The sequence below is a fragment of the Brienomyrus brachyistius genome, chromosome 3, assembly GCF_023856365.1.
Source record: "Brienomyrus brachyistius isolate T26 chromosome 3, BBRACH_0.4, whole genome shotgun sequence".
Classification (NCBI taxonomy): Eukaryota; Metazoa; Chordata; class Actinopteri; order Osteoglossiformes; family Mormyridae; genus Brienomyrus; species Brienomyrus brachyistius.
The window spans coordinates 33,553,159-33,580,274 of record NC_064535.1 but is presented as its reverse complement, the minus strand read 5'-3'; the positions used below and the strand labels follow the sequence as shown (position 1 = coordinate 33,580,274).

Sequence of the window (27,116 nt, the reverse complement as noted above, 5' to 3'; positions counted from 1 at the left end):
ATGATACTCTGATGGTGAGTCTCTTATAAGGAGCGCAGGGAACCAAAGACCTTTTTTAATACCGTGTGTCCACAAAATGTCTTGTGGTTCTTCTCCCAGATGCTGAAGCCTGCAGCCAGTGACAGACACCCTGCAGTTTTGGAGGCAGCAGTGTATGGAAATATGATGTATAGTGACGATATCAGGGATCAAACCCTGTGGCCTAAAACCACCAACCAGGCATTTATGTAGAGTTAAATGTATATGTGCACATTTTGCAGATATTTCAAGGTTTCAGTTTGCTTAGAACTTCCCAGGATTCCAGTCTTTGATTGGTTTTGTTGCAGATCAGCAAATCTGCAGGAGTGCATTGTGTACAAGGCACTCTCTCAGCTGTCCCTGTTCACTGTGGTAGTGTGTACGTCTCTCCTCCACGGTGTTTGTGCCAGAGATGATTCCAAGTTCAGATTCTCCATCCTCCCCATGCAGTTGGGCAGTGTGTCACCCCTCTGTTATCCTTCAGCAGAAGCAAGACAGAAATCCTACAGCACGGTGTTGGCTCCGACACACTGGTCTGGCTTTGACACACTGGTCTGACGCACTTCCTGGACTCGTGGCACTGACCAAAGTCTCTCTTCCACTCCTCACTCTACTATTTGCCACTCGCTTCATTAACTACTCATTTCTCTAATGTATCTAATGATGAACATGTTTAGGTTTCATTGTCACTGTGCTGCACTGTAACCCAAATAAAGCAACGCTCTGTAACTGGCGCAGGGGCCTTCAGGAAACTTCCACTGGGCATTAAAAACAAACTCCGTGTCAGCAGCTAATGGGCGACTTTGTGGCTGAGCAGGATAGACCTGGATGCCTGAGGTCAGTGTTGGGCCCTTGGTCTGACCCGGCTTCCTCTAAGATGTATGTTGCTTTGGATGAAAACATTTGATAAATAAATGATCTGATAAATAAGAGAGAGCTGCTTCCTGTCTCTTCACTCTACATCCTCCACAGAAAATGCTGGCATTTCCACACACGCTCCCTCAGCCCAGCAGGGGGAGGTATGGAGACTCACCTGGCAACCCTTCTTCATCAGATGTCCACCTGGACTCTCCCCCTATCAAAAACTACAGCACTGTAATTATTCAGACATGAGTATAATCAATGTGAATGTGTCACATGCTTTAATGTTAAAATAAAGTTATTAGCGTGAGCCCTGTCTGCCCCTTGGCCTGCTTTAAGAGTCACAGTGCCGTTCTGTCGCCCCCTTGTGACCATCATCACTAACTACAACCCGTGTCTGACTCGTGCGACAAAAATCTAACCAGGATAGGAATTTTACAGAAACATGTCAGTTAATGAATTGCCATCTGAGGAATCGAAGACCGCCGGCATTCAGCGCTGTTCTCCTTCAGACATAGGTATTTCTCCAGATTCTGTAACTCATTTAAAATCTTTTAATAAGATTATGCACCGCATTGTATAAAATCAGTCAATTCTTTCTAATGGTGCATTAAAGATAGATCATTGGTGTATTTTTATAATGAAGCTTTGGGCAAAGAGACAAGCTTCAGTTCTTCCTTCCTTGTAAATAACTCAACTTTTTGTCAGTTCTCCTTTTATACCAAAGCATGATATTGTCACCTCTTCAAAATGCTTTTTAAAAAATTCCAGAATGTTCAGGTCAGGCCTGCATTGGTCAGCAGCCACACTACCTGCAGCTGAGCCTAGATAATCCACCTGAAGCTAAACAGGTTTGGCCAGTACTTGGAAGGGAGAAAGCTGGGTTGCTGCTGGTTGAGGTGTCGGAGTGGCTAAGAGGGAAGCCCATCGTGTGGTCTGTGCGGATCCCAGTGCCCCACTGCAGTGATGGGGACACTGTGGCTAAGAGGGAAGCCCATCAGTGGTCTGTGCAGATCCCAGTGCCCCAGTGCAGTGATGGGGACACTGTGGCTAAGAGGGAAGCCCATCTGTGGTCTGTGCAGATCCCAGTGCCCCAGTGCAGTGATGGGGACACTGTGGCTAAGAGGGAAGCCCATCGTGTGGTCACCGCTCACCTCAGGAAGCATGGATGTCAAACATGCGCCAGTATTGAAAGCCAAATGGAAAAGCAACTAAAAACTAAGCTAAAACTAAAAACTAAAACTAAATAATAACTAAAACCAAATACAACAAAAGTATATGTGCAGTCTCCCTTATTTGACTCTCCCTGCCGGCCCCTGGAGGATGGGCTCCCCCTTTGAGTCTGGTCCCTCCCAAGGTTTCTTCTTTCTTGGGAGTTTTTACTTGCCACTGTCGCCTTTGGCTTGCTCACTGGGGGCTTTGGTGCGGATGCTGTAAAGCGCTTTGAAACGATGTAATGTTGTGATAATGTGCTATATAAAAATAAATTTGTTGTTCCTGTGAGGGGATGCATCTCTCTTTGTGAGAGTATTTAGCCTGTTAACCAGGAGCTGCTTCCTGTCCACTGAAACCACATCCTCCTCACAGAGAATTCTTCCATCTTCTTATAGCCTTTCATATGCCCTTAGCTGATACTGTTAGTGAAGCATTGTGCAGCTATGTTGCTACACTTGGCTGTTCACAGTGTCACACTCAATGGACATTAACAAAGCACAGGCCATGTTCACAGCTGAATGCAGGCTTCAATTAAGTTTAAATTTATCTCACCTGTTATTCAGATTATACAAATGTACTTCTGGGCAAAAATACTTAAGCAAGTGGTCACTTCATGCATGTTGAATGCACAGTAACAGTGCTTTAATAGCATCAATAGCATCATGTCTAATTTAACAGTAGGGTCCAACAAAATAACCAGTATTTTGGCAGGAAAAAATGTATGGAAACACATATACCACTAATAATCACAAACAATCTATCAGGCTATTACGAGTGTGGGTTGGTTTACCATAAAATACTCATACTGTCATATCCTGCCTGCCACACTCCTCCTGCTCTTTCTTACTAACACGGCTTAACAAACCACACCTGGGGCCCTTTTAGTGTTACCTCCTGTTCCTGCCCTCTGCTTAATCATTCACAGCTGCCTCCTGTTTGCTCCTTTGTTATATAAGAACCCTACTCCCCCCACCCCACGTTTTGAGGTGAAAAAAATAAAACTTTGTAAAGTAGCATCCCTAAATAGGGTGGATGCAGTGATGTTTGAACTCATCAGACTCTCAACCATTATAAACTACTGATAGCATGTGTTTCCGGCAGGTAGGTGTCCATTAACATGTTCATCCCCATACCCGTACACACACACACGCGCTCATCCCCATACCCGTACACACACACACACAAGCTCATCCCCGTACCCATACAGACATGCGCACTTATCCCCGTGCCCGTACACACACACATAAGCTCATCCCCATACCCGTACCCATACAGACACGCACACTCATCCCCGTGCCTGTATACCCACACATGCGCTCATCCCCGTGGAGTTTGGCTGATTCTTCATCGTCTCATGTACATGATACGTTACTCCTTAGGCTGTCATCAGAATTAGCTGTGGTTTGTACCACAGAAGCCCTTCTGCACAGAAGTATGAGACACTGGGCTGGGCATTGCGTCACCAAACTGGTGAAATTTAGATCATAAAAGAGGAAATGTTTTTTGTAGAGCTAATTGGAAGAAAGGAAGATAATGTGTTAATATTCACAGTGCTTAGAAGGCAAAGGGAGTGTTAATTCTTATTCTCACTCAAGATACATAAGTACTATCTGCCATCTCCGAGCAAACTGTGAGTGATAAAGAGCTCAGAGCAGCAGAGATGGGAGCTGGAGACTCTCTGACCTTCTGGGGCCTGGCTGTGCTCGTCTTACCTGGTAAGAGCAACGACTATCCAGTATTTGGGTTTGAGTTTTTTGTTCAGAACCGAATCCTTCTTCATGCTGCAGTTACTGTTTAGTTGGTATAATTCATGCCTCATAATGGCTGATATGAGGTGAGAGGGGATGTTTGCTGGAGAGGAATGTCCAGTGGGACTGTTTGGGGTCCAGCAGAGGCAATTCTACCATTTTCTGTATTTCTGTGGTTTAGAAATGTTCCTCATATGAGATAAAGACACACAGTGCATCTGAGTTATATTTAATCATTTAAGAAAAGCACACCAGTCACGGTAAGGCATGTACTGCAGTGAGGTCACTGCTTCAAACCTGCTGCCATTAATCATCAGTTTGGCTCATTCCTCATCTTCTCATCTTCATCACGTTACTGCAGCATCTGCTGTGAGCAGGGGTGTAAAATGGAGGAGATGGCTGACAGAGCACACGTCTGGCGAGTCGGACATTAATTGTCTCTGGATTATAAATTCCTGCATTTCTGCTGTTTAATATGGGCCTGGTAGCTTCAGGTGTTCTGAATGTTCATTATTAGATTAGTTTGGCTTCCAAACTAGTTCAAAAAAGGAATTTTTGGTTGTGTTTTGATGTGTGGACCAAAGATTATGAGAGCATAAATGTAAATATATAAAACCAAAACACTTATATTTACATGGAAATAACTGCATTCAGTTGTAAAGACAGACACTGCCTTTCTGAAAAGCACTTCCAGTTTAAGTATAATCAACATTTTAAGCACGATTCACAGTAAAGTATATTTCTGCTTCTTTTGTCTCAGTATGAAAATTCATTCTTTAAAAAAGGTGATCTAATTGTCCAGGGGCTCCTGCATTTATAACCATTAAAACAGGCTGGAGGGGGGGGCAGTGGATCCATTGGTGATTGTTTCAGATGTGAATTAAGATTATATAAGCAAACCTCCAGGGTTCCTCGGCCGGTAGAATACTGACCACAGCCCGGGGGGTGAGAACCCCAACTCTAGGTCATGAATCCAGTCTGATTCTCTATGTTGGCATATCTAGCAAAGAAATGCTTTTCTCTTTGGTGGACGGTCCCAATGTTCCCCGATTCAAAAACTGACACAAAGGTTATTTTTTATAATTCTTGTTTTCCAGGGGTCATGAGTCACAACTGGAATGTATGGTACCCAAAGAAGCCAGTCTGTGCTGTGAGAGGATCTACTGTGGTCATTCCCTGTGGGTATAATTATCCAGAGGCTTACAAAGTGGAGACAATCATGTGGTGTCATAATGTTAGTGACTGTATAGACAAACCATATGTCTGTCACAATAACAATATAAATGTCAGTAGTCAGTACAGAGGCAGAGCAGAGTGTTTGGGGGACAAAGAGAATAACTGTACATTACGGATAAAGAACATTACAGACGCTGATGCTGGAGTGTCAGGTTTGTTACCAATGAGGAACGTGGAAAATGGACTGGTCCGGATGGAGTGACTCTAAAAGTTGATGGTAAGTCTTGTTGAAAATATTTCCAGCCAATGGTATCACCAAACATGACAATCTAGCCAATGGTAGACTAAGGGGGGGGGAGCAGCCACCAGCCCCCTGGTGTCCCCATAACTGAAAAAACATATTAAAATACTAAAGTACCCTTTAGAGTGGCGACAACATGCTATTGGCTGCACTTCACAAGATTTAGTGCCACGTAGGGTGCCACTTTCATGTGAGATGATGTGCTCTATAAGGTAAGAGATTGTGATGAAGTATCTTTATAAGTGCCCATCTTGTGGAGGAAATTGGGTATTGTAATGCCCAATAAGGTGCCCTTTCAATGGTCTAAACAGCCCCGATGGGTACCCCTCCAATGGAAAAGGGGGGCATTATGAAGTGCCCTTCTATTGGAGGAAAATGATTCCCTCTGAGGTGCCCTTCCAAGTAAGAAAACATGATGAAATGCTCTTGTAATGGGAGGAAGATTACCTCTGAAGGGTGCCTTGCCAGTGAAGGAAATGAGATACCGTGCCCCACTACAAGATGGTACTTGTGAGAAAAGCAGAGGAAATATTGTACACTCTTGGTATCCCTATGTGTAAGAACATATGATTTCTGAACATATGAGACATTGTGGATTTAACATGTGGTACAGAGAGTTGCTCTTTCAGCCAATCAGAATCCACCTGGTTTAAGGACAACCAGCCAATCAAAGAAAGGCAGTCCATACTTCACTGTAATCCTGTCTCTAAGCATCACTCTGGAAATGAGTCCAACGCTTTAAAAGGCAGTAAAGTCTCCAAAAATTGATTTTATTATTCAAGTTAAATAGCAGCACAACAGCATTTTTCTTAAAGCAGCAAACAACGTTGATATAACTTTTCAATATGTTTTGTGGGTTCTAGGTGGTGCACCGTCTGTAGATTATGCAGAGAGAACCCTGTGTGCAGTGAGAGGATCGACTGTGGTCATTCACTGTCGATTTAATCATCCAGAGTCATACAGAGTGGAGTCGAGGATGTGGAGCCATAATACTGAGGACTGTGCTGGAAAATCATATGTCTGGCACAATAATAGTCATAAAATAAACATTAGTACTGAGTACAGAGACAGAGCAGAGGTCTTGGGGAACACGGAGAACAACTGTACATTAATGATAAAGAACATTACAGACGCTGATGCCGGACTGTATAGATTCAGTTTCACAGCTGGTGGGTGTGAACTGTGCGCTCAGCCTGGAGTAGAACTGCGAGTCGGTGGTGAGTCTGTACTGTCCTGCACTTTCACCTTATTTTTGTATCACTTAGCATAACCAGATTGTTTGTATTCTATGCCTATTTTCATTTAAAATTCACTGAGTGAGATACTGCTGACGGGCTCATTAATGAACAGGAGAATACCAGCTCTGAGAAGAACATGCGTAGCAGCAAGCAGATTATAGCAGTGAGAAGCTAACTGGGATTCAGTGTATAACATGTGGCTCTGGACAATAATGCTGATTTACAGGTTTTGCCATATTGTTAGAGCCTGTGACAGAAATACCTCACACAGTAATGCAGAAAAACCCTATTTCTTCTTCTGGGTATGATTTCAGAATTAAAGGTGATGGTGACGTCATCTACAGGAAAAGGATTATTGATAGAAGGAGATTCTGTGAATCTGACATGTGGCTCAGAGAACTGCTCTCTCAGCCAATCAGAATTCACCTGGTTTAAGGACAACAAGCCAATCACAGACACACTGTCCACAATTCACTTCAACCCTGTCTCCTATAATCACTCTGGAAATTACTCCTGTGCATTGAAGGGATACATAGGGACTGTGTCCAGTACCCTGATACTTAATCTTCAGTGTGAGTATGTAGTCTGATCCTGGTAATCAACAGCACAGTCTGATTCTCAATATCTTGGTTCCAAAACCTTTTCCGAAAATGCTCAAAAATGCATAAAAATGCCGACAGAAACAGAATTAGGAGTAATAGTTACTTAGATTAAGGCAGAGGAATAAAATGTCCATGATTAAAATAAGTTGGCTTGATTAACCTTCCAATGGGCTCACCACCCATGGGACGGGCCATATGGGTCGGGTGCAATGTGATCTGGGCGCCGACCAAAGGCAGGGACCTTGGCGGTCCGATCCTCGGCTACAGAAGCTAGCTCTAGGGACATGGAATATCACCTCTCTGATAGGGAAGGAGCCTGAACTGGTGCGCGAGGTTGTGAAGTTCCGGCTAGATATAGTCGGGCTCACCTCGACGCACGGCTTGGGCTCAGGAACCAGTCTCCTTGAGGGGGGTTGGACCCTTTTCCACTCTGGAGTTGCCCACACAGTTGCCCGAGCGGGGGTGAGCATACTTATTGCCCCCAGGCTGGGTGCCTGTGCATTGGGGTTTACCGCAGTAGACGAGAGGGTAGCCTCCCTTCGCCTTCGGGTGGGGGGACGGGTTCTGACTGTTGTCTGCGCTTATGCGCCAAACGGCAGTTCAGAATACCCACCCTTTTTGGAGTCCTTGGAAGGGGTGTTGGAGAGCGCTCCTCCTGGGGACTCTCTTGTTCTGCTGGGGGACTTCAATGCTCACGTGGGTAACGACAGTTAGACCTGGAGGGGCGTGATTGGGAGGAACGGCCCCCTCGATCTGAACCCGAGCGGTGTTTTGTTGTTGGACTTCTGTGCTCGTCACGGATTGTCCATAATGAACACCATGTTCAGGCATAAGGCTGTCCATATGTGCACTTGGCACCAGGACACCCTAGGCCGCAGTTCGATGATCGACTTTGTAGTCGTGTCGTCGGACTTGTGGCCTCATGTCTTGGACACTCGGGTGAAGAGAGGGGCGGAGCTGTCAACTGATCACTACCTGGTGGTGGGTTGGCTCCGCTGGTGGGGGAGGAAGCCGGCCAGGACTGGCAGGCCCAAGCGTATAGTGAGGGTCTGCTGGGAACGTCTGGCAGAACCCCCTGTCAGAGAGAGTTTCGACTCCTACCTCCGGCAGAACTTCTCCCATATCCCGGGGGAGGCGGGGGACATTGAGTCCGAATGGGCCATGTTCCGTGCCTCCATTGTGGAGGCGGCTGACCGGAGCTGCGGCCATAAGGTGGTCGGTGCCTGTCGCGGCGGCAATATCCGAACCCGCTGGTGGACAGCGGTGGTAAGGGATGCCGTCAAGCTTAAGAAGGAGTCCTATCGGGCCTTTTTGGCCTGTGGGACTCCAGATGCAGCTGACAGCTACCGGCAGGCCAAGCGGGATGCGGCTTTGGCGGTTGCTGAGGCAAAAACTCGGGTGTGGGAGGAGTTTGGCGAGGCCATGGAGAACGACTTCCGGACGGCTTCGAGGAGATTCTGGTCCACCATCCGGCGGCTCCGGGCGGGAAAGCGGTGCAGCATCAACACTATTTATGGTGGGGATGGTGCGTTGCTGACCTCAACTCAGGACGTCTTGGGTCGGTGGAAGAAATACTTCGAAGACCTCCTCAATCCCACCGACACGCCTTCCGATATGGAAGCAGAGTGTGGGGACTTGGGGGTGGATTCGCCTATTACTGGGGCGGAGGTCACTGAGGTGGTCAAAAAGCTCCTCGGTGGCCGGGCCCCAGGGGTGGATGCGATTCGCCCGGAGTTCCTCAAGGCTCTGGATGCTGTGGGGCTGTCCTGGCTGACACGCATCTGCGGCATCGCGTGGACATCAGGGGCAGTGCCTCAGGACTGGCAGACCGGGGTGGTGGTCCCCCTCTTTAAGAAAGGGGACCGGAGGGTGTGCTCCAACTATAGGGGGATCACACTCCTCAGCCTCCCTGGTAAGGTCTATTCGGGGGTCCTGGAGAGGAGGGTCCGCCGGATTGTCGAGCCTCGGATTCAGGAGGAGCAGTGTGGTTTTCGCCCTAGCCGTGGAACAGTGGACCAGCTCTATACTCTCAGCAGGGTTTTGGAGGGTTCATGGGAGTTTGCCCAACCAGTCTACATGTGTTTTGTGGACTTGGAGAGGGCATTCGACCGTGTCCTTCGGGGAGTCCTGTGGGGAGTGCTCCGGGAGTATGGGGTTCCAGGCCCTCTTTTAAGGGTGGTTCGGTCCCTGTATGACCGGTGCCAGAGCCTGGTCCGCATGGGCGGCAATAAGTCGGACTTGTTTCCGGTGAGGGTTGGACTCCGTCAGGGCTGCCCTTTGTCACCAATTCTGTTCATAGCTTTAATGGACAGAATTTCTAGGTGCAGCCAGGGCGTTGAGGGTGTCCGGTTCGGTGACCTCAGGATTAGGTCTCTGCTTTTTGCGGATGATGTGGTTCTGTTGGCCTCATCGGACCGTGTCCTTCAGCTCTCACTGGGGCAGTTCGCAGCTGAGTGTGAAGCGGCTGAGATGAGAATCAGCACCTCCAAATCCGAGACCATGGTTCTCAGCCAGAAAAGGGTAGAATGCTCTCTCCGGGTTGGGGATGGGGTCCTCCCCCAAGTGGAGAAGTTTAAGTATCTCGGGATCTTGTTCACGAGTGAGGGAACGATGGAACGGGAGGCTGACAGGCGGATCGGTGCGGCGTCAGCAGTCATGCGGGCGCTGCATCGGTCTGTCATGGTGAAGAGAGAGCTGAGCCAAAAGGCGAAGCTCTCGATTTACCAGTCGATCTACGTTCCTACCCTCACCTATGGTCATGAGCTATGGGTAGTGACCAAAAGATCGAGATCGCGGGTGCAAGCGGCAGAAATGAGTCTCCTCCGCAGGGTGGCTGGGCTCTCCCTTAGAGATAGGGTGAGGAGTTCAGTCATTCGGGAGGGACTCAGAGTAGAGCCGCTGCTCCTCCGCATCGAGAGGAGCCAGATGAGGTGGCTCGGGCATCTGATTCGGATGCCTCCAGGACGCCTCCCTGGGGAAGTGTTCCGGGCATGTCCCACTGGGAGGAGACCCCGGGGAAGACACAGGACACGCTGGAGAGACTATGTCTCCCGGCTGGCCTGGGAACGCCTCGGGATCCCCCCAGAGGAGCTAGATGAAGTGGCCGGGGAGAGGGAAGTCTGGGCTTCCCTGCTGAGACTGCTGCCCCTGTGACCCGACCCCGGATAAGCGGAAGATAATGGATGGATGGATGGATGGATGGATGGATGGATGGATGGATGGCTTGATTAACATGCATGTTTTATTGATATAGCCCATATTTACCCTGGATTCCCTCACTGCAATGTGTTTGTGCCTTTTCAGCTGAAAGTAACCCGATGACAGTGATACTGGTGTGTTTGGGGACACTACTGCCTGTTTTAGCTGTAACAGTCTGCATAATGAGGTGAGTGTTTTATTATTCATTCACTGTAAAATAATATATGCTTTTTAAAACGCTGTGTATTTGTGATATTTGTTTATTGATTGATCTTACAATTTATTCCGAGACTCGGGTAACTGGCTACCCATCATCCTCTCTGCAGTCTTCATTCTCATTGACACAAACACACATATATCGCCAAAGATTAACCCTAAATGAACATAATCAAAGGCAGTGTGCCGAGCAGAAACCCAGGGTGATGCCCTCAGTGGCCCCCCAGTCCCCCAAGAGCCCCCATTCTCTCTCCAGTCCCCGCTGTTTTCCCTTCCTTTTATCCTCACAGCTGATCACCTCTAATTAGCTAGCCTAACTGGGCCCCAGTTAGCTGGTTAGCAGAGCTCCCTCAGTGTGACCCCTGTGTCTCCATAGTAACCCCTCATCCTAGTCTCTGACGCTAGTGGCTGTTGTAGCTGTAATAATTAGCATTATTGTATTGGCTGCTTTTTGCACATTACTGGTTGGGCCACATCTATTACACATTACCTTGTCAGTGTACCATGTTCCTGCTGAAGGTCTTCCTGATACTGTGTCTGTTAGGAGGAAGACTGGTGTACTGAGTGAGGAAGGTCACAGGGGAGACGGAGCTCAGGTAAAATGACTGAAATGTAAGGTGTTCAGTGTAACAGCAAGAAGACCACATTTACAGAAGAACCAAACTGCTGATCTATTAACAGTCAGCTCCTTTGGTCGGAGTACATGTAAGACTACAAGCCCATAAATCCGAATCACCATGTACAGACCTCAATTCCAAAAGAGTTTTCAGCAGTATATAAAATTTTAGTAAAAAGGAAACCTGTGATTTATACATCCTCTATTACTTGTAGTCAATGACTTGTAGTCAAATACTTGTAGTAGTCAGAGACCTGTACTCAGTGACCTGTAGTTACTGATCTGTCCTCGGTGACCTGTAGTTACTGATCTGTCCTCGGTGACCTGTAGTACTCAGTCGTCGGGGTCCCAGTGTAGCACCGATGAATGAGGAATTAAACCTGAATTTCTCCAGTTAAATATCAGAAATGGGTAAAATACTTATTCTGGATAAAATCTTCCGTAACTTAATGCAAATACTAAGTAAAACCCTTTTATGTAACATTTTGACTCCACAGAGACGTCCTCCCGATTCTCACAGTGACACTTACGCAGCTCTAGATGTGAAGAATCAGTCACCTGACTATGATACTCTGATGGTGAGTCTCTTATATGGAGCGCAGGGAACTAAAGAGCGTTTTTAATACCGTGTGTCCACATAATGTCTTGTGGTTCGTCTCCCAGATGCTGAAGCCTGCAGCCAGTGACAGACACCCTGCAGTTTTGGAGTCAGCAGTTTATGGAAATATGATGTATAGTGAAAAAGGACGATATCAGGGATCAATCCCAGTGGTCTAAAACCACCAACCAGGCATTTATGTAGAGTTATATGTATATGTGCACATTTTTCAGATGCTTAAAGGTTTCAGTTTGCTTAGAACTTCCCAGGATTCCAGTTTTTGATTGGTTTTGTTGCAGATCAGTAAATCTACGTCTCTCCTCCACGGTGTTTGTGCCAGAGATGATTCCAAGTTCAGATTCTCCATCCTCCCCGTGCAGCTGGGCAGTGTGTCACCCCTCTGTTATCCTTCAGCAGAAGCAGGACAGGAATCCTATAGCACGGTGTTGGCTCCGACGCACTGGTCTGGCGCAATTCCTGGACTCGTGGCACTGACCAAAGTCTCTCTTCCACTCCTCATTCTGCTATTTGCCACTCGCTTCATGCCAACTGCTTATTTCTCTAATGTATTGAATGATGAACATGTTTAGGTTTGGTAATCAATCTGCTGCACTGTAACCCAAATAAAGCATCGCTCTGTAGCTGATGCAGGGGCCTTCAGGAAACTTCCACTGGGCATTAAAAACAAACTCAGTGTCAGCAGCTAATGGGCGACTTTGTGGCTGAGCAGGATAGACCTGGATGCCTGAGGTCAGTGTTGGGCCCTTGGTCTGACCCGGCCTCAGCTCTCACAAGATGTATGTCGCTTTGGATGAAAACATCTGATAAATAAATGATCTGATAAATAAGTGAAAGCTGCTTCCTGTCTCCTCACTCTACTTCCTCCACAGAAAATGCTGGCATTTCCACACACGCTCCCTCAACCCAGCAGGGGGAGGTATGGAGACTCACCTGGCAAGCCTTCATCAGATGTCCATCTGGACTCTCCCCCTATAAAAAACTACAGCACTGTAATTATTCAGACATGAGTATAATCAATGTGAATGTGTCACATGCTTTAATGTTAAAATAAAGTTATTAGCGTGAGCCCTGTCTGCCCCTTGGCCTGCTTGAAGAGTCACAGTGCCGTTCTGTCGCCCCCTTGTGACCATGATTACTAACTACAACCCGTGTCTGACTCGTGTGACAAAAATCTAAACAGGATAGGAATTTTACAGAAACATGTCAGTTAATGAATTGCCATCTGAGGAATCGAAAACCGCTGGCATTCAGCGCTGTTCTCCTTCAGACATAGGTATTTCTCCAGATTCTGTAACTCATTTAAAATCTTTTAATAAGATTATGCACCACATTGGGTAAAATCAGTCAATTCTTTCTAATGGTGCATTAAAGTTAGATCATTGGTGTATTTTTATAATGAAGCTTTGGGCAAAGAGACAAGTTTCAGTTCTTCCTTCCTTGTAAATGACTCAACTTTTTGTCAGTTCTCCTTTTATACCAAAGCATGATATTGTCACCTCTTCAAAATGCTTTTTAAAAAATTCCAGAATGTTCAGGTCAGGCCTGCATTGGTCAGCAGCCACACTACCTGCAGCTGAGCCTAGATAATCCACCTGAAGCTAAACAGGTTTGGCCAGTACTTGGAAGGGAGAAAGCTGGGTTGCTGCTGGTTGAGGTGTCGGAGTGGCTAAGAGGGAAGCCCATCGTGTGGTCACCGATCACCTCAGGAAGCATGGATGTCAAACATGCGCCAGTATTGAAAGCCAAATGGACAAGCAACTAAAAACTAAGCTAAAACTAAAAACTAAAACTAAAAAATAACTAAAACCAAATACAACAAAAGTATATGTGCAGTCTCCCTTATTTGACTATCTCTGCCGGCCCCTGGAGGATGGGCTCCCCCTTTGAGTCTGGTCCCTCCCAAGGTTTCTTCCTTCTTGGGAGTTTATCCTTGCCACTGTCGCCTTTGGCTTGCTCACTGGGGGCTTTGGGTGCGGATGCTGTAAAGCGCTTTGAGACGATGTAATGTTATGATAATGTGCTATATAAAAATAAATTTGTTGTTCCTGTGAGGGGATGCATCTCTCTTTGTGAGAGTATTTAGCCTGTTAACCAGGAGCTGCTTCCTGTCCACTGAAACCACATCCTCCTCACAGAGAATTCTTCCATCTTCTTATAGCCTTTTATATGCCCTTAGCTGATACTGTTAGTGAAGCATTGTGCAGCTATGTTGCTACACTTGGCTGTTCACAGTGTCACACTCAATGGACATTAACAAAGCACAGGCCATGTTCACAGCTGAATGCAGGCTTCAATTAAATTTAAATTTATCTCACCTGTTATTCAGATTATACAAATGTACTTCTGGCCAAAAATACTTAAGCAAGTGGTCACTTCATGCATGTTGAATGCACAGTAACAGTGCTTTAATAGCATCAATAGCATCATGTCTAATTTAACAGAAGGGTCCAACAAAATATTCAGTATTTTGGCAGGAAAAAATGTATGGAAACACATATACCACTAATAATCACAAACAATCTATCAGGCTATTACTAGTGTGGGTTGGTTTACCATAAAATACTCGTACTGTCATATCCTGCCTGCCACACTCCTCCTGCTCTTTCTCACTAACACGGCTTAACAAACCACACCTGGGGCCCTTTTAGTGTTACCTCCTGTTCCTGCCCTCTGCTTAATCATTCACAGTTGCCTCCTGTTTGCTCCTTTGTTTTATAAGAACCCTGCTCCCCCCACCCCACTTTTTGAGGTGAAAAAAAAAAAATACTTTGTAAAGTAGCATCGCTAAATAGGGTGGATGCAGTGATGTTTGAACTCATCAGACTCTCAACCATTATAAACTACTGATAGCATGTGTTTCCGGCAGGTAGGTGTCCATTAACATGCACATCCCCATACCCATACACACACGCTCATCCCAGTACCCATAAACTCACGCGCACTCATCCCTGTGCCCATAAACTCACGCGCGCTCATCCCTGTGCCCATAAACTCACACACGCTCATCCCTGTACCCATAAACTCACGCACGCTCATCCCTATACCCATAAACTCACGCACGCTCATCCCTGTACCCATAAACTCACGCACGCTCATCCCTGTGCCCATAAACTCACACACGCTCATCCCTGTACCCATAAACTCACGCACGCTCATCCCTATACCCATAAACTCACGCACGCTCATCCCTGTACCCATAAACTCACGCACGCACATCCCTGTACCCATAAACTCATGCACGCTCATCCCTGTACCCATAAACTCACGCGCGCTCATCCCCGTTGCCATGCACATACTTGCGCTCATACCCGTGGAGTTTGGCTCATTCTACATGTTCTCATGTCCGTGATACGTTACTCCTAAGGCTGTCATCAGAATTAGCTGTGGTTTGTACCACAGGAGCCCTTCTGCACTGCGCTGGGCACTGCGTCACCAAAGTGCTGAAATTTAGATCATAAAAGAGGAAGTGTTTTTGTAGAGCTAATTGGAAGAAAGGAAGATAATATGTTAATATTCACAGTGCTTAGAAGGCAAAGGGAGTGTTAAGTCTTATTCTCACTCAAGATACATAAGTACTATCTGCCATCTCCGAGCAAACTGTGAGTGATAAAGAGCTCAGAGCAGCAGAGATGGGAGCTGGAGACACTCTGACCTTGTGGGGCCTGGCTGTGCTCATCTTACCTGGTAAGAGCAACGACTATCCAGTATTTGTCAGAGTTTTTAGTTCAGAACCGAATCCTTCTTCATGCTGCAGTTACTGTTTAGTTGGTATAATTCATGCCTCATAATGGCTGATATGAGGTGAGAGGGGATGTTTGCTGGAGAGGAATGTCCAGTGGGATTGTTTGGGGTGCAGCAGAGGCATTTCTACCATTTTCTGTCTTTCTGTGGTTTAGAAATGTTCCTCATATGAGATAAAGACACACAGTGCATCTGAGTTAAATTTAATCATTTAAGAAAAGCACACCAGTCACGGTAAGGCATGTCCTGCAGTGAGGTCACTGCTTCAAACCGGCTGCCTATCATCAGTTTGGCTCATTCCTCATCTTCTCATCTTCATCACGTTACTGCAGCATCTCCTGTGAGTGGGGGGGCGGGGGGGGGGGGTGAGGGGTGAGTTGAACATTAATCGCCTCTTTGGATTTTTATAAATTCCTGCATTTTTGCTGCTTAATATGGGCCTGGTAGCTTCCGGTGTCCTGCATGTTCATTATTAGATTAGTTTGGCTTCCAAACTAGTTCAAAAAAGGAATTTTTGGTCGTGTTTTGATGTGTGGACCAAAGATTATGAGAGCATAAATGTAAATATATAAAACCAAAAATCTTATATTTACATGGAAATAACTGCATTCAGTTGTAAAGACAGACGCTGCCTTTCTGAAAAGCACTTCCAGTTCAGATATAATCAACATTTTAAGTGCGATTCACAGTAAAGTATATTTCATAGGTGATCTGATTATCTAGGGGCTCCTGCCTTTATAACCATTAAAACAGGCTGGGGGGGCAGCGGGTCCATTGGTGATTGTTTCAGATGTGAATTAAGAGTATATAAGCAAACCTCCAGCGTTCCTCGGCCGGCAGAATACTTACCACAGCCCGGGGGGTGAGAATCCCAACTCTAGGTCATGAATCCAGTCTGATTCTGTACGTTGGTGTATCTAGCAAAGAAATGCTTTTCTCTCTGGTGGCCGGTCCCAATGTTCCGCGATTCAAAAACTGACACAGAGGTTATTTTTTATAATTGCTGTCTTCCAGGGGTCATGAGTCGCGACTGGAATGTACGGTACCCAAAGAAGCCAGTCTGTGCTGCGAGAGGATCTACTGTGGTCATTCCCTGTGGGTATGATTATCAAGAGGGTAACAAAGTGGATAAATTCATGTGGTGTCATAATCAAAATTACTGTACAGACGCACCATATGTCTGTCACAGCAATAATATGAATGTCAGTAGTCAGTACAGTGGCAGAGCAGAGTGTTTGGGGGACAAAGAGAATAACTGTACATTACGGATAAAGAACATTACAGACGCTGATGCTGGAGTGTATAGATTCAGGTTTATTACCAATGAGGAACGTGGAAAATGGACTGGTCAGCCTGGAGTGACTCTAAAAGTTGATGGTAAGTGTCTGTAAATATACTTCCAGCCAATGGTATCATCAAACACAACAATATTAGCTCTGCAATGTATTATTTTGGAAACATTGACAAAAACTCCTGCTTCTAAAGGCTCTGGTCTATAAGACTTGCTGTAGATGATAAATATAATAGATCATGAAGCACTTTGGATAAGTGGAACTTTTGTGTTTCTGTGAATTTGATGCAATTTACTCTAAATAAAAGTGTAGCAAAGAATCGGTGAATTAGATAAATCTGTAGAATGAAAGGTAATAGGAACCATATCTAATAGAGATATAGGAGTAAGAGAAGGAGACATTGTGGATTTAACATGTGGCACAGAAAGCTGCTCTCAGCCAATCAGAATCCACCTGGTTTAAGAACAACCAGCCAATCAGAGAAACGCAGTACATACTTCACTGTAATCCTGTCTCTAAGCATCACTCTGGAAATGAGTCCAATGCTTTAAAAGGAAGTAAAGTCTCCAAAAATTGATTTTATTATTCAAGTTAAATAGCAGCACAACAGCATTTTTCTTAAAGCAGCAAACAACGTTGATATAACTTTTCAATATGTTTTGTGGGTTCTAGGTGGTGCACCGTCTGTAGATTACGCAGAGAGAACCCTGTGTGCAGTGAGAGGATCAACTGTGGTCGTTCACTGTCGATTTAATCATCCAGAGTCATACAGAGTGGAGTCGAGAATGTGGAGCCATAATACTGAGGACTGTGCTGGAAAATCATATGTCTGGCAGAGTCATAAAAGAAACATTAGTACTGAGTACAGGGACAGAGCAGAGGTCTTGGGGAACACGGAGAACAAATGTACATTAATGATAAAGAACATTACAGACGCTGATGCCGGACTGTATAGATTCAGTTTCACAGCTGGTGGGTGTGAACTGTGCGCTCAGCCTGGAGTAGAACTGCAAGTCGGTGGTGAGTCTGTACTGTCCTGCACTTTCACCTTATTTTTGTATCACACAGCATAACCAGATTGTTTGTATTCTATGCCTATTTTCATTTAGAAATCACTGAGTCAGATACTGCTGATGGGCTCATTAATGAACAGGAGAATACCAGCTCTGAGAAGAACATGTGTAGCAGCAAGCAGATTATAGCAGTGAGAAGCTAACTGGGATTCAGTGTATAACATGTGGCTCTGGACAATAATGCTGATTTACAGCTTTAGGATTTGCCATGTTGGTAGAGCCTGTGACACAAATACCTCACACAGTAATGCAGAAAAACCCTATTGCTTGTTCTTCTGGGTATGATTTCAGAATTAAAGGTGATGGTGACGTCATCTACAGGAAAAGGATTATTGATAGAAGGAGATTCTGTGAATCTGACATGTGGCTCAGAGAACTGTTCTCTCAGCCAATCAGAATTCACCTGGTTTAAGGACAACAAGCCAATCACAGACACACTGTCCACAATTCACTTCAACCCTGTCTCCTATAATCACTCTGGAAATTACTCCTGTGCATTGAAGGGTTACATAGGGACTGTGTCCAGTACCCTAATATTTCATATTCAATGTGAGTATGTAGTCTGATTCTGGTAATCAACAGCACAGTCTGATTCTCAAAATCTTCTTTCCAAAACTTCTGAAATTTCCGAAAATGCTCAAAAATGCATTGAAATGCCCACAGAAACAGAATTAAGAGTAATAGTTACTTAAGGCAGAGGAATAAAATGTCCATTATTAAAATAAGTTGGCTTGATTAACATGCATGTTTTATTGATACAGCCTGTATTTACCCTGGATTCCCTCACTATAACCCGATGACAGTGATACTGGTGTGTTTGGGGATACTACTGCCTGTTTTAGCTGTAACAATCTGCATAATGAGGTGAGTGTTTTACTATTCATTCACTGTAAAATAATGTATGCTTTTTAAAACGCTGAGTATTTGTGATATTTGTTTATTGATTGATCTTACAGTTTATTCCGAGACTCGGGTAACTGGCTTCCCATCATCCTCTCTGTAGTCATCATGCTCATTGACAGAAACACACATATATCACCAAAGATTAGCCCTAAATTAGCATAATCAAAGGCAGTGTGCCGAGCAGAAACCCAGGGTGATGCCCTCAGCGGCCCCCCAGTCCCACAAGAGCCCCCATTCTCTCTCCAGTCCCTGCTGTTTTCCCTTTCACTTTATCCTCATAGCTGATCACCTCTAACTAGCTAGCCTAGCTGGGCCCCAGTTAGCTGGTTAGCAGAGCTCCCTCAGCCTGACCCCTGTGTCTCCATGGTAACCCCCCATCCCAGTCTCTGACGCTAGTGTCTGTGGGAACACTGCTGGGCTTTTGCTGTAACAAACCACATCATTGGTTTGATTTATACTTTATTATGAATTAATTTGATCAGATTTTTAAGGCTTGATGTGAAAATACTTGATTTTTTGCAGTATATACAGTACAGGCCAAAAGTTTGGACACACCTCATTCAATGTGTTGTCTTTATTTTAATGACCATTTACATTGGTAGATTCTCACTGAAGGCATCAAAACTATAAATGAACACATGTGGAGTTACGTACTTAACAAAAAAAGGTGACAACTGAAAACGTGTTTTATATTCTAGTTTCTTCAAAATAGCTACCCTTTGCTCTGATGCCTTCAGTGAGAAACTACCAATGGTCATATACATATATATATATAGGGTGTGGTGAATGTAATTTGAAATAAAAAAAATATTTTATTTCGGTCTATCTCATGTCTCTCAGAAGGAAGAGAAATTCACTGAATGAGCCAGAAGACAGAGGGGGGGAAAAACAAGTATGTATATTGTGTTTATGAGCCTATTTTAAGGGTATGGTTATATTTTTAAGGGTATGATAAGTTGATTATTTATCAGATTATTTTCATATACTCTAAAGTACTTTTTTATCCAAGGGATCTGATGCATAATTGTGGATTTTTTTTCTTTTTTACTTCAACACAATTAATTATAAAAATGCTTGATTTATTTGTCCCTTTGTCTCTCTCCATCTACAGATCGCAGAAGATATCGAGTATGCAGACATTAGAGAGTCTGGCTCTCAGACCGGCAGCCAGAGGCAGGAAGCCCCATCTCAGGGGGAGGAAGTCTGCTATGCTTCCGTGCAGTTTAACACCAACCCCCCAGGCAGGCAGTAAGTGTGAATTCAGCTTATTTCACTTCATCTGTATGGGTCAGAATACAGAAATACCAAGAGCAATGTTATGTTTTAGAATTAAAAGCGAAAGACGACTGTCAGACTGTTAATAATTAAATATTTACATTCAACCGCTGCAGGTGTGATGTCAGTAACGCGGAGAGCCCTGATGATGCAATCTTGTACGCTGCAGTCCGAAAACCAGCCATCTGCAGTTAAACCAGGTAAAATATCAGGACCATCATGTTCTTTATTGTTGGCGACACTGAAACTACAGAACATCACAGCAATATCTCCAACATACACCAAGCGAGATACATCGAATGAAGTACTGATGGCTCTTAATTTCTACGCCAGAATTCCTGGCTGACTCAGTCTATCCACCGAAAGGTCTCATTTGAATGGCTTTGTTGTGTTTACACACATAAACATAAAAATGATTTAAAAAAATATTAAATTCATGCATTCATCTTTGGATAACTTTTGTAATACAGGATCTCTGAAACTTTTATTAAATTTATAAATGAAAAGTAAGTTGATTATTTATTTACAAGCGATACAGATAAAGTAAAATGACATCTACTAATATCAGTAATCAACCATTTTAGGAGTCTTCCTCACCTGCGATTCCACTCCTCCACTTCCTCCTGCTGGATCCTCCCCCCCTCCACAAGGATGCCTCGACAGGGACAGCAGTCTCTTCCAGAGCTGATTCCATACAGCACACTGGAGCTGCAGTGACCATACGGCACACTGGAGCTGCAATGACCATTGAGCACACTGGAGCTGCAGCGACCATCATAATGCACACTGAAGCTGCAGCGACCATCATAATGCACACTGAAGCTGCGATGACCATCATAAAGCACACTGAAGCTGCAGTGACCATCATAAAGCACACTGAAGCTGCAGTGACCATCATAATGCACAGTGAAGCTGCAGTGACCATCATAAAGCACACTGAAGCTGCAGTGACCATCATAAAGCACACTGAAGCTGCAGTGACCATCATAAAGCACACTGGAGCTGCAGTGACCATCATAATGCACAGTGAAGCTGCAGTGACCATCGTAAAACACACTGAAGCTGCAGTGACCATCATAAAGCACACTGAAGCTGCAGTGACCATCATAAAGCACACTGAAACTGAAGTGACTATAAGGCACTTTGGAGCGGCCCTTTGGTAGAGAAACACTCTCAGGGAACTGAGTCAGTTTGTCAGTTTGTGCCTGGTGCCCTTTTCTGGACAAAGATTCAGTTTCAGATGTTTCAGAATCTTTATCATCATTGTACAAATACAACGATATTGGGTCCAGTTCCAGTTGTATTTATGTATGTAATAATCTACAGCTCACACCCTTAGCTCTGAATCCTGCTTTTGCTTTGTGTGTGTAGGGCTCCCCCTTGTGGGCAATCCAAAGATAGTCTGGTCTCCTGCCCAGAGTGAGCTGCTGCTTTGTGGCCTGTGCTGCCTGGCAAAAGCTTCCCCCACGACCCTGACCAGGAACAGCAGCTGGAAGATCATTTTTCATCATCCACTCTGGCCAGCAGATCATTTTTTGCATAAAATTGTGTGTGCACTGCTGGTTTGTATTCCTGGTGCATAATTACTTGCTGGTTTAACAAAGTCAGAGGGAGCAGAGTCTGCAAAGGCATCCTGGCACATTTAGGCCTTTGCCCAGTGAATCCCAGCTGGTCAGGAATAGGGATGGGATAGGGATGCGACAGGAATGAGACAGGGATGGGAGAGGGATGGGATAGGAATGGGACAGGGATGGGACAGGGATGGTATAAGAATGGGACAGGGATGGGACATGAAGAGCAGAGACAGACTTCCTGCGTGGAAACAGTATCATTGTAGACATTTGCAGTGCTTTCATAGGTTTACGGCTCAATTTAATGATTTTGGTCTCCTTCATTTACTATAGTAGCCTTGCTGTGTATAAACAGTATCACTGTATTGATTTGGCTGTATTTTCATTGATATATTGCTTAATTGTAGGATTTTCCTTAATTTTCGGTAGTAAAAGCCATTCATTTAAACTCTGTGGTCCTCTCTCACAAACAATATTTCACAGATCCTACAAGCGCAAAGCAGACAAAGCTAGAATGGAATGGAAAATGCACAAAAAAACAGTGATTCTGAAATTTGCTTTGACTTTTATTTCATTGCAGACAATATGAACCCAAGACAGCTCATGTTCACTTTTATGTTCATATAGTTCATGGTTTGTCTGACCATTATTATAATTATTAACCCAGGTTCATGTTTTTCTGGTCAACTTCATTTCCTTTGTTAATATACATCCATTCCTGTATTTCAGGCCTGCAACACATTCCTAAAAAAGTTGGGACAGGAGCAATTTAGGGCTGGTAGTGAGGTAGAAAAAAATATGTGATTTAAAGCAGGTGATGCCGGTAAAAGCAGGTAAATGTCCTTTTGTTGAAACCAGTGGTTGTCTGTGGTCATTCAGTTACATCTGGCAGATTCAGGTTTGGGTAACATCTTACTTAGGCGACACAGGGCATCCACACAAAAAAAGTTTGGTTGTGACATTTGTGTGGGTTTTTATCGCTCATTTACACATCACATCAATGACATCATACCATCAATCACAAGTTGATAGTTGTAATTTGTTACAATTGAAATTTTTCATGAAGTAAATGTTTCCAAGCTTCACCTGTAGCCCATACATAAAACCAGGAAGCACTGTGGTATCACACCTACAGACAGGCGTGTGTCTGTGTGGTCAGCATGTACTGCTTATACAATACAGGGCCCCACCGAATCATACTTACAAAATAAACAAAATGCCATTCAAACAAACAAACAAACATCCACTTCAGAAAATAGTCTGAAAATAGTCCAGTTGTTCGCGTATCTTTATTGAGTGTAAACAAAATATGTGCCTTAGGACAAAACAGAACATTTTAGCATCGTTTCCCCTGTACTTATCAGTTACTACCTGAAGGAAAAAACGCAGGTTCAGTGTGTATTTTCAGCAGGTGGTCTTCACATTTTGGCTTTGAAGGGAACCATGCTGAGAGAATGTATGAACTCCTGAAGCGTGGAGAGGTACTCCTGAGGGTGATCTCGCAGGTGTCCTGCATGGGTGGAGTCCTTCCATGCCTTGCAGTCCACCCTCACGCCTTGCTTTCGCCAGTCCTCAATCATCTCCTTCATCTTGAGATGGTCACACATTGGGTCATTCTCAGAGGAGAAGAAGAGAGCAGGTGCCTGAATGGGGCAGTGCCAGAAGATGTCGATGTTGGTGTTAAAGTAATCCACCGTGTGTCTCTTGAAAGCTCGAAAGTACAGCATGCTGGCCGCCCGCACAAGGCTCTCCTCCTGGGGAAGCAAACTCCTCCCCAGACCTACACAGAGGACAACATTATTAACCACAACACAAAAAGCTGTCACATTTTCAAATGCTGCGTTTCACTGAATGACATTAAAGCTGATAGTCTGACCGTAGATGAGCATGTCTGTGCCAAGTTTCACCTACACTTCACTTAAACATTTGACAGGCGTTACATACACCCCTTCTGATACTGGTGAAATGGATAAACAGTCATCCAACCCACATCATGTTCCACTGACCTACCGCCATGCGATCCAGGGAACCCATCACCAGGCTGTCGTACACCTGCCCTCGGAGCCTGCAAATTAGGCCGTCATACTGGCCGGGATTTCTGCAGATGTGGACCAGCAGCTGGCTGAAGGTGTAGCCCCCTACTGAGAAAGCATGCACCAGCAGGGGGCGCCACACAAACCTGTCGCTCTGCAGCACTTCCAGGACCTTCATGCCATAGTCAAGGCCCCATTTCGGCCAAAGGAACTGGCTGACTCGGCTCTCCACATTGAGCACATCAAAGCCGTTAGGCAGGTATATGTCACAGTATTTGGCCAAGCCCCGAGGCTGAGATCCCAGCCAGGGCAGCAGCAGCAGCAAGGGTCTGGCGCCACCCTGTGGTGGCCTACTCAACACCATGGATTCATTCAATAAAAACGTGATGGTTTTGCTGATTTTGTGAGCGGTGACGCCGCTCAGGATGGCAGACATAGACTTCATTGTGACAACCTGTGGAGGGGGGAAAAAGCACTAGAGGAGGCTCTGCAATTTTCAAAACATTTTATTAATGAATAAGCTGAAAGATGTTTAACATGCACAGAGTAACCATAAAAGAGAAAGTCATGTGCTGGTTACATGAACAGTGGCTTTAGTAGAAGCACATTTTATACAGCTAAACGTGTTTGTGTTTCGTAGTGGTCCATGTCAAGGATAACAGACAATGACATAAATATCTCGGAGAGGAAAGTGTAGCGAGATTACAGTACAACCCAGACTGACAATGTCTGACTGACATTTCCCACAATGTACACGGTTTCTCCCCCCAAGGCTTTACCTTCCTATCGGAGTTCCGCTTCAGGCTATTTCGCCAGGAGAAGGACCTGCCGTGACTTGACATTCTCGGTAAAATAAATGCGTGACCACAGTGCCTTGTCTACTTTCCCAAACCAGATCATTGTGACCGTCCCTTTAAAGCTGTTTCCACGGCTGGGGAAAGGGGCCCTATATAGTATAATAGCTTATACCATTGTCTATGGGCGTCCACATTCAGTTCATGTCCTTTCGTATGGTCTATGTATCTAGTAAGAAAGGGCCCCAGACACAGACAGCTTATACTATTGTCTATGGGCATCCACATTCAGTACATGTCCTTTGTATGGTCTATGTATCTAGTAAGAAAGGGCCCCAGACACAGACAGCTTATACTATTGTCTATGGGCGTCTATGTTCAGTTCATGTCTTTTCGTATGGACTATGTATCTAGTAAGAAAGGGCCCCAGACACACACAGCTTATACTATTGTCTATGGGCGTCCATGTTCAGTTCATGTCCTTTCGTATGGTCTATGTATCTAGTAAGAAAGGGCCCCAGACACAGACAGCTTATACCATTGTCTATGGGCGTCCACATTCAGTACATGTCCTTTGTATGGTCTATGTTTCTAGTAAGCAGCCAGAGCTCATAATGCCCCATGAAGCCACCAAGACAGGCGAGAGCAGGACTAAGAGCCACAGGGGCAAACTGTCACACAGCAGCAGGTTACCAGAAGTAACAGAGAGATTCTGTCCCAGTAAATCACATCCACCTTTTCTGACATATTCATTGCTTTTCACAAGACATTCTGAGGTAACTGCATATTTTATCCAATTATATGAAAAAAAACGTTATGCTAGTTTTTGTTCTAAAAGAACCTACTGTTGACTGGTTTGTATTTACAGGACGAAATTCTTTAGCTTTAATATGTGAATAACTCATCCAATTCACACAAGTCATAATAGCATAGCATCCACATGTATTATTGCCATATCGACCAATTCGCTTTTTAATTAACAAAGCCTTCAGCTGAAATAGGTTTAGGAATATTTTTCTTTAATGAAATAATATATGTATAGAAATATTAAGCTCTATTCTTTTCAGTATTCTCCAATGTGTTTTCAATAAGTTTAAAATATCCAATAAATGTATATAGTTCTATTGATTTTGTACATTGAGTATATGGGATAGCCTAAGTATAAGCTTACTAGTAAGCCAAAAATATAATCTGATAGACACAATGAATAAAATGCTGGATATTAAATTGCTCATTAAAATGTCAATTAATTACAATGAGACAACTTGCCTCCATGGCTCTTGCATAATACAGCTCTCAAATTTCACAGCGAGCAGCGAAATTCAATTTTTCTATTGGTTCAGCCAGCCCAAAAAAGTTTTAAAGAGTTTTAAACACAGACAGGTGCGTCCGAAACAGATTACTTACTACTTACATACCGCATTTGGTCAGAAGCGCATCAGTACGCAGGCCTGCTGGTTTGCATACATGACAGCAGAAGCAATGCACTGGGACACACTGGGGTCACGTTCGTGGCCTTGTGGCACAATGTAGCCATGGGTTATATACTGCAGAATTTCAGAGAATGTAATATGTCTTCCTGCCGTTCCATCGACGCTTCGGACCCCCACCTCACAGACCTACGTACCGCTCCCTCTTCATAGACCGCAGCAAACAAAAGCTGCAGTCATTTCGGACGCGCCCATGTTCGTGGGCGGGTGCGCACTGGCTCACGCACGCGCAGCTTGTTGGCATAGGTCAGGACCCCCTTCATGAGAGTTATCCCCCAAAAAAATATTTTTTTTAACCTAACTGTGTAATTGTAAGCATTTTTTTAATCTGTAATTAAAGCATTTTTAGTTTTTAAACATTCCTTTTCCACCCTCTCTCTCACGGTGGTTTAGTCCACCGCCTGATGTCCCCGGCCCCAGTACCGCACGCATCAACCGAATGTCCGTAGCTCAGTAGTGATGGGAATTCCGGCTCTTTTGAGAGAGCCAGTTTTATGGCTCGGCTCACTTAAAAGAGCCGGCTCTTTCGGCTCCCAAGTGGCTCATCAGATTTTTTTTGTGCTTAAATGAATTTATTACCAGAAATAATGTAAAATTATTAGTGAAATTAATTACTATGGTTGGAAATCACATGCAATCATTTTGGCCAATTCCTCATCAGTTGTGTTCTGTTTGCACAAACTGTCTCATAGAGCTCTAGGTTGTAGGTCTAGGTGGTTGTGGTGCTGTACTGGATGACGGTGTAGACATCGACAAACTGGCACTTTCAACAGTTGCAGTAGACAAACTGTGACTTTCATTAGTAGCAGGTTCACTTGCTTGTCTTTTTTCTACCCACTGCACTGTTGGATGTACAGTTCTCATGTGCCAATGCAGGTTATTTGTAGAACCTGTTCAATATGAGATTTTAACTTCGCAAGCTCTACACTCTGCCTTAGTATTATCAATGCAATTGAAATTTATCCAAATTTTACTCCGTTTCCTGCAGTCACCCATTTTGTCGCGCACATCTCCTTCCTTCCCGTTTCTCTCTCTGTGGGTGTGATTACTGTATTTGTCTATGGGTGCGTTCCACTTCACACAGTCGATTTGCATTGCTGGAAAGCAGTGCATTCTACTCCCAACGCAATGCATGA

The 27,116-nt window shown here is 44.6% G+C and overlaps 5 protein-coding genes across 29 annotated transcripts in view; 3 read left to right on the top strand and 2 right to left on the bottom strand.

Annotated features, from left to right (window-relative positions):
* The window catches only part of LOC125739109 (uncharacterized), a 164,882-nt gene that overhangs the window by 23,263 nt on the left and 114,503 nt on the right, over window positions 1-27,116 (top strand). The gene's annotated exons all lie outside the window — the stretch shown is intronic.
* LOC125739110 (sialoadhesin-like) overlaps window positions 1-27,116 on the top strand; it is a 247,290-nt gene that overhangs the window by 105,720 nt on the left and 114,454 nt on the right. The window contains exons 2-5 of one of the 2 annotated variants that reach the window (XM_049008882.1): window positions 10,463-10,544; window positions 11,118-11,169; window positions 11,687-11,767; window positions 11,853-12,094. In XM_049008882.1, coding sequence (XP_048864839.1) covers window positions 10,477-10,544; window positions 11,118-11,169; window positions 11,687-11,767; window positions 11,853-11,966 — 315 coding nt within the window. In that variant the 5' untranslated portion in view covers window positions 10,463-10,476 and the 3' untranslated portion in view covers window positions 11,967-12,094. Of the gene's footprint in view, window positions 1-10,462; window positions 10,545-11,117; window positions 11,170-11,686; window positions 11,768-11,852 lie in introns of those variants that run through there. The other variant, XM_049008879.1, reaches the window with a different exon arrangement.
* The window catches only part of LOC125739113 (transmembrane protein 53-like), a 223,749-nt gene that overhangs the window by 98,377 nt on the left and 98,256 nt on the right, over window positions 1-27,116 (bottom strand). For 3 of the 20 annotated variants that reach the window (XM_049008911.1, XM_049008912.1, XM_049008910.1), the window contains 2 exons: window positions 23,670-24,475; window positions 22,934-23,443 (listed from right to left, as the gene is read on the bottom strand). The exons of 2 other annotated variants lie outside the window; for them this stretch is intronic. In XM_049008911.1, the coding sequence (XP_048864868.1) occupies window positions 23,082-23,443; window positions 23,670-24,141 (834 nt within the window). In that variant the 5' untranslated portion in view covers window positions 24,142-24,475 and the 3' untranslated portion in view covers window positions 22,934-23,081. Of the gene's footprint in view, window positions 1-22,933; window positions 23,444-23,669; window positions 24,522-25,904; window positions 26,541-27,116 lie in introns of those variants that run through there. 15 more of the 20 variants (XM_049008913.1, XM_049008915.1, XM_049008914.1 and 12 more) reach the window with 9 other exon arrangements.
* On the top strand, window positions 15,347-19,072 carry LOC125739111 (sialoadhesin-like). Its single transcript, XM_049008885.1, has 5 exons — window positions 15,347-15,492; window positions 16,564-16,926; window positions 17,514-17,861; window positions 18,206-18,463; window positions 18,676-19,072. The coding sequence occupies exons 1-5, from the start codon at window positions 15,438-15,440 to the stop codon at window positions 18,780-18,782; spliced, it is 1,131 nt and encodes a 376-aa protein (XP_048864842.1). The 5' UTR covers window positions 15,347-15,437; the 3' UTR covers window positions 18,783-19,072.
* LOC125739112 (transmembrane protein 53-like) overlaps window positions 22,934-27,116 on the bottom strand; it is a 188,464-nt gene continuing 184,281 nt past the window's right edge. For all 5 annotated transcript variants that reach the window (XM_049008892.1, XM_049008889.1, XM_049008897.1 and 2 more), the window contains one exon: window positions 22,934-23,074. The gene's annotated coding sequence lies outside the window, so the exon portion shown is untranslated. The remainder of the gene's footprint in view (window positions 23,075-27,116) is intronic.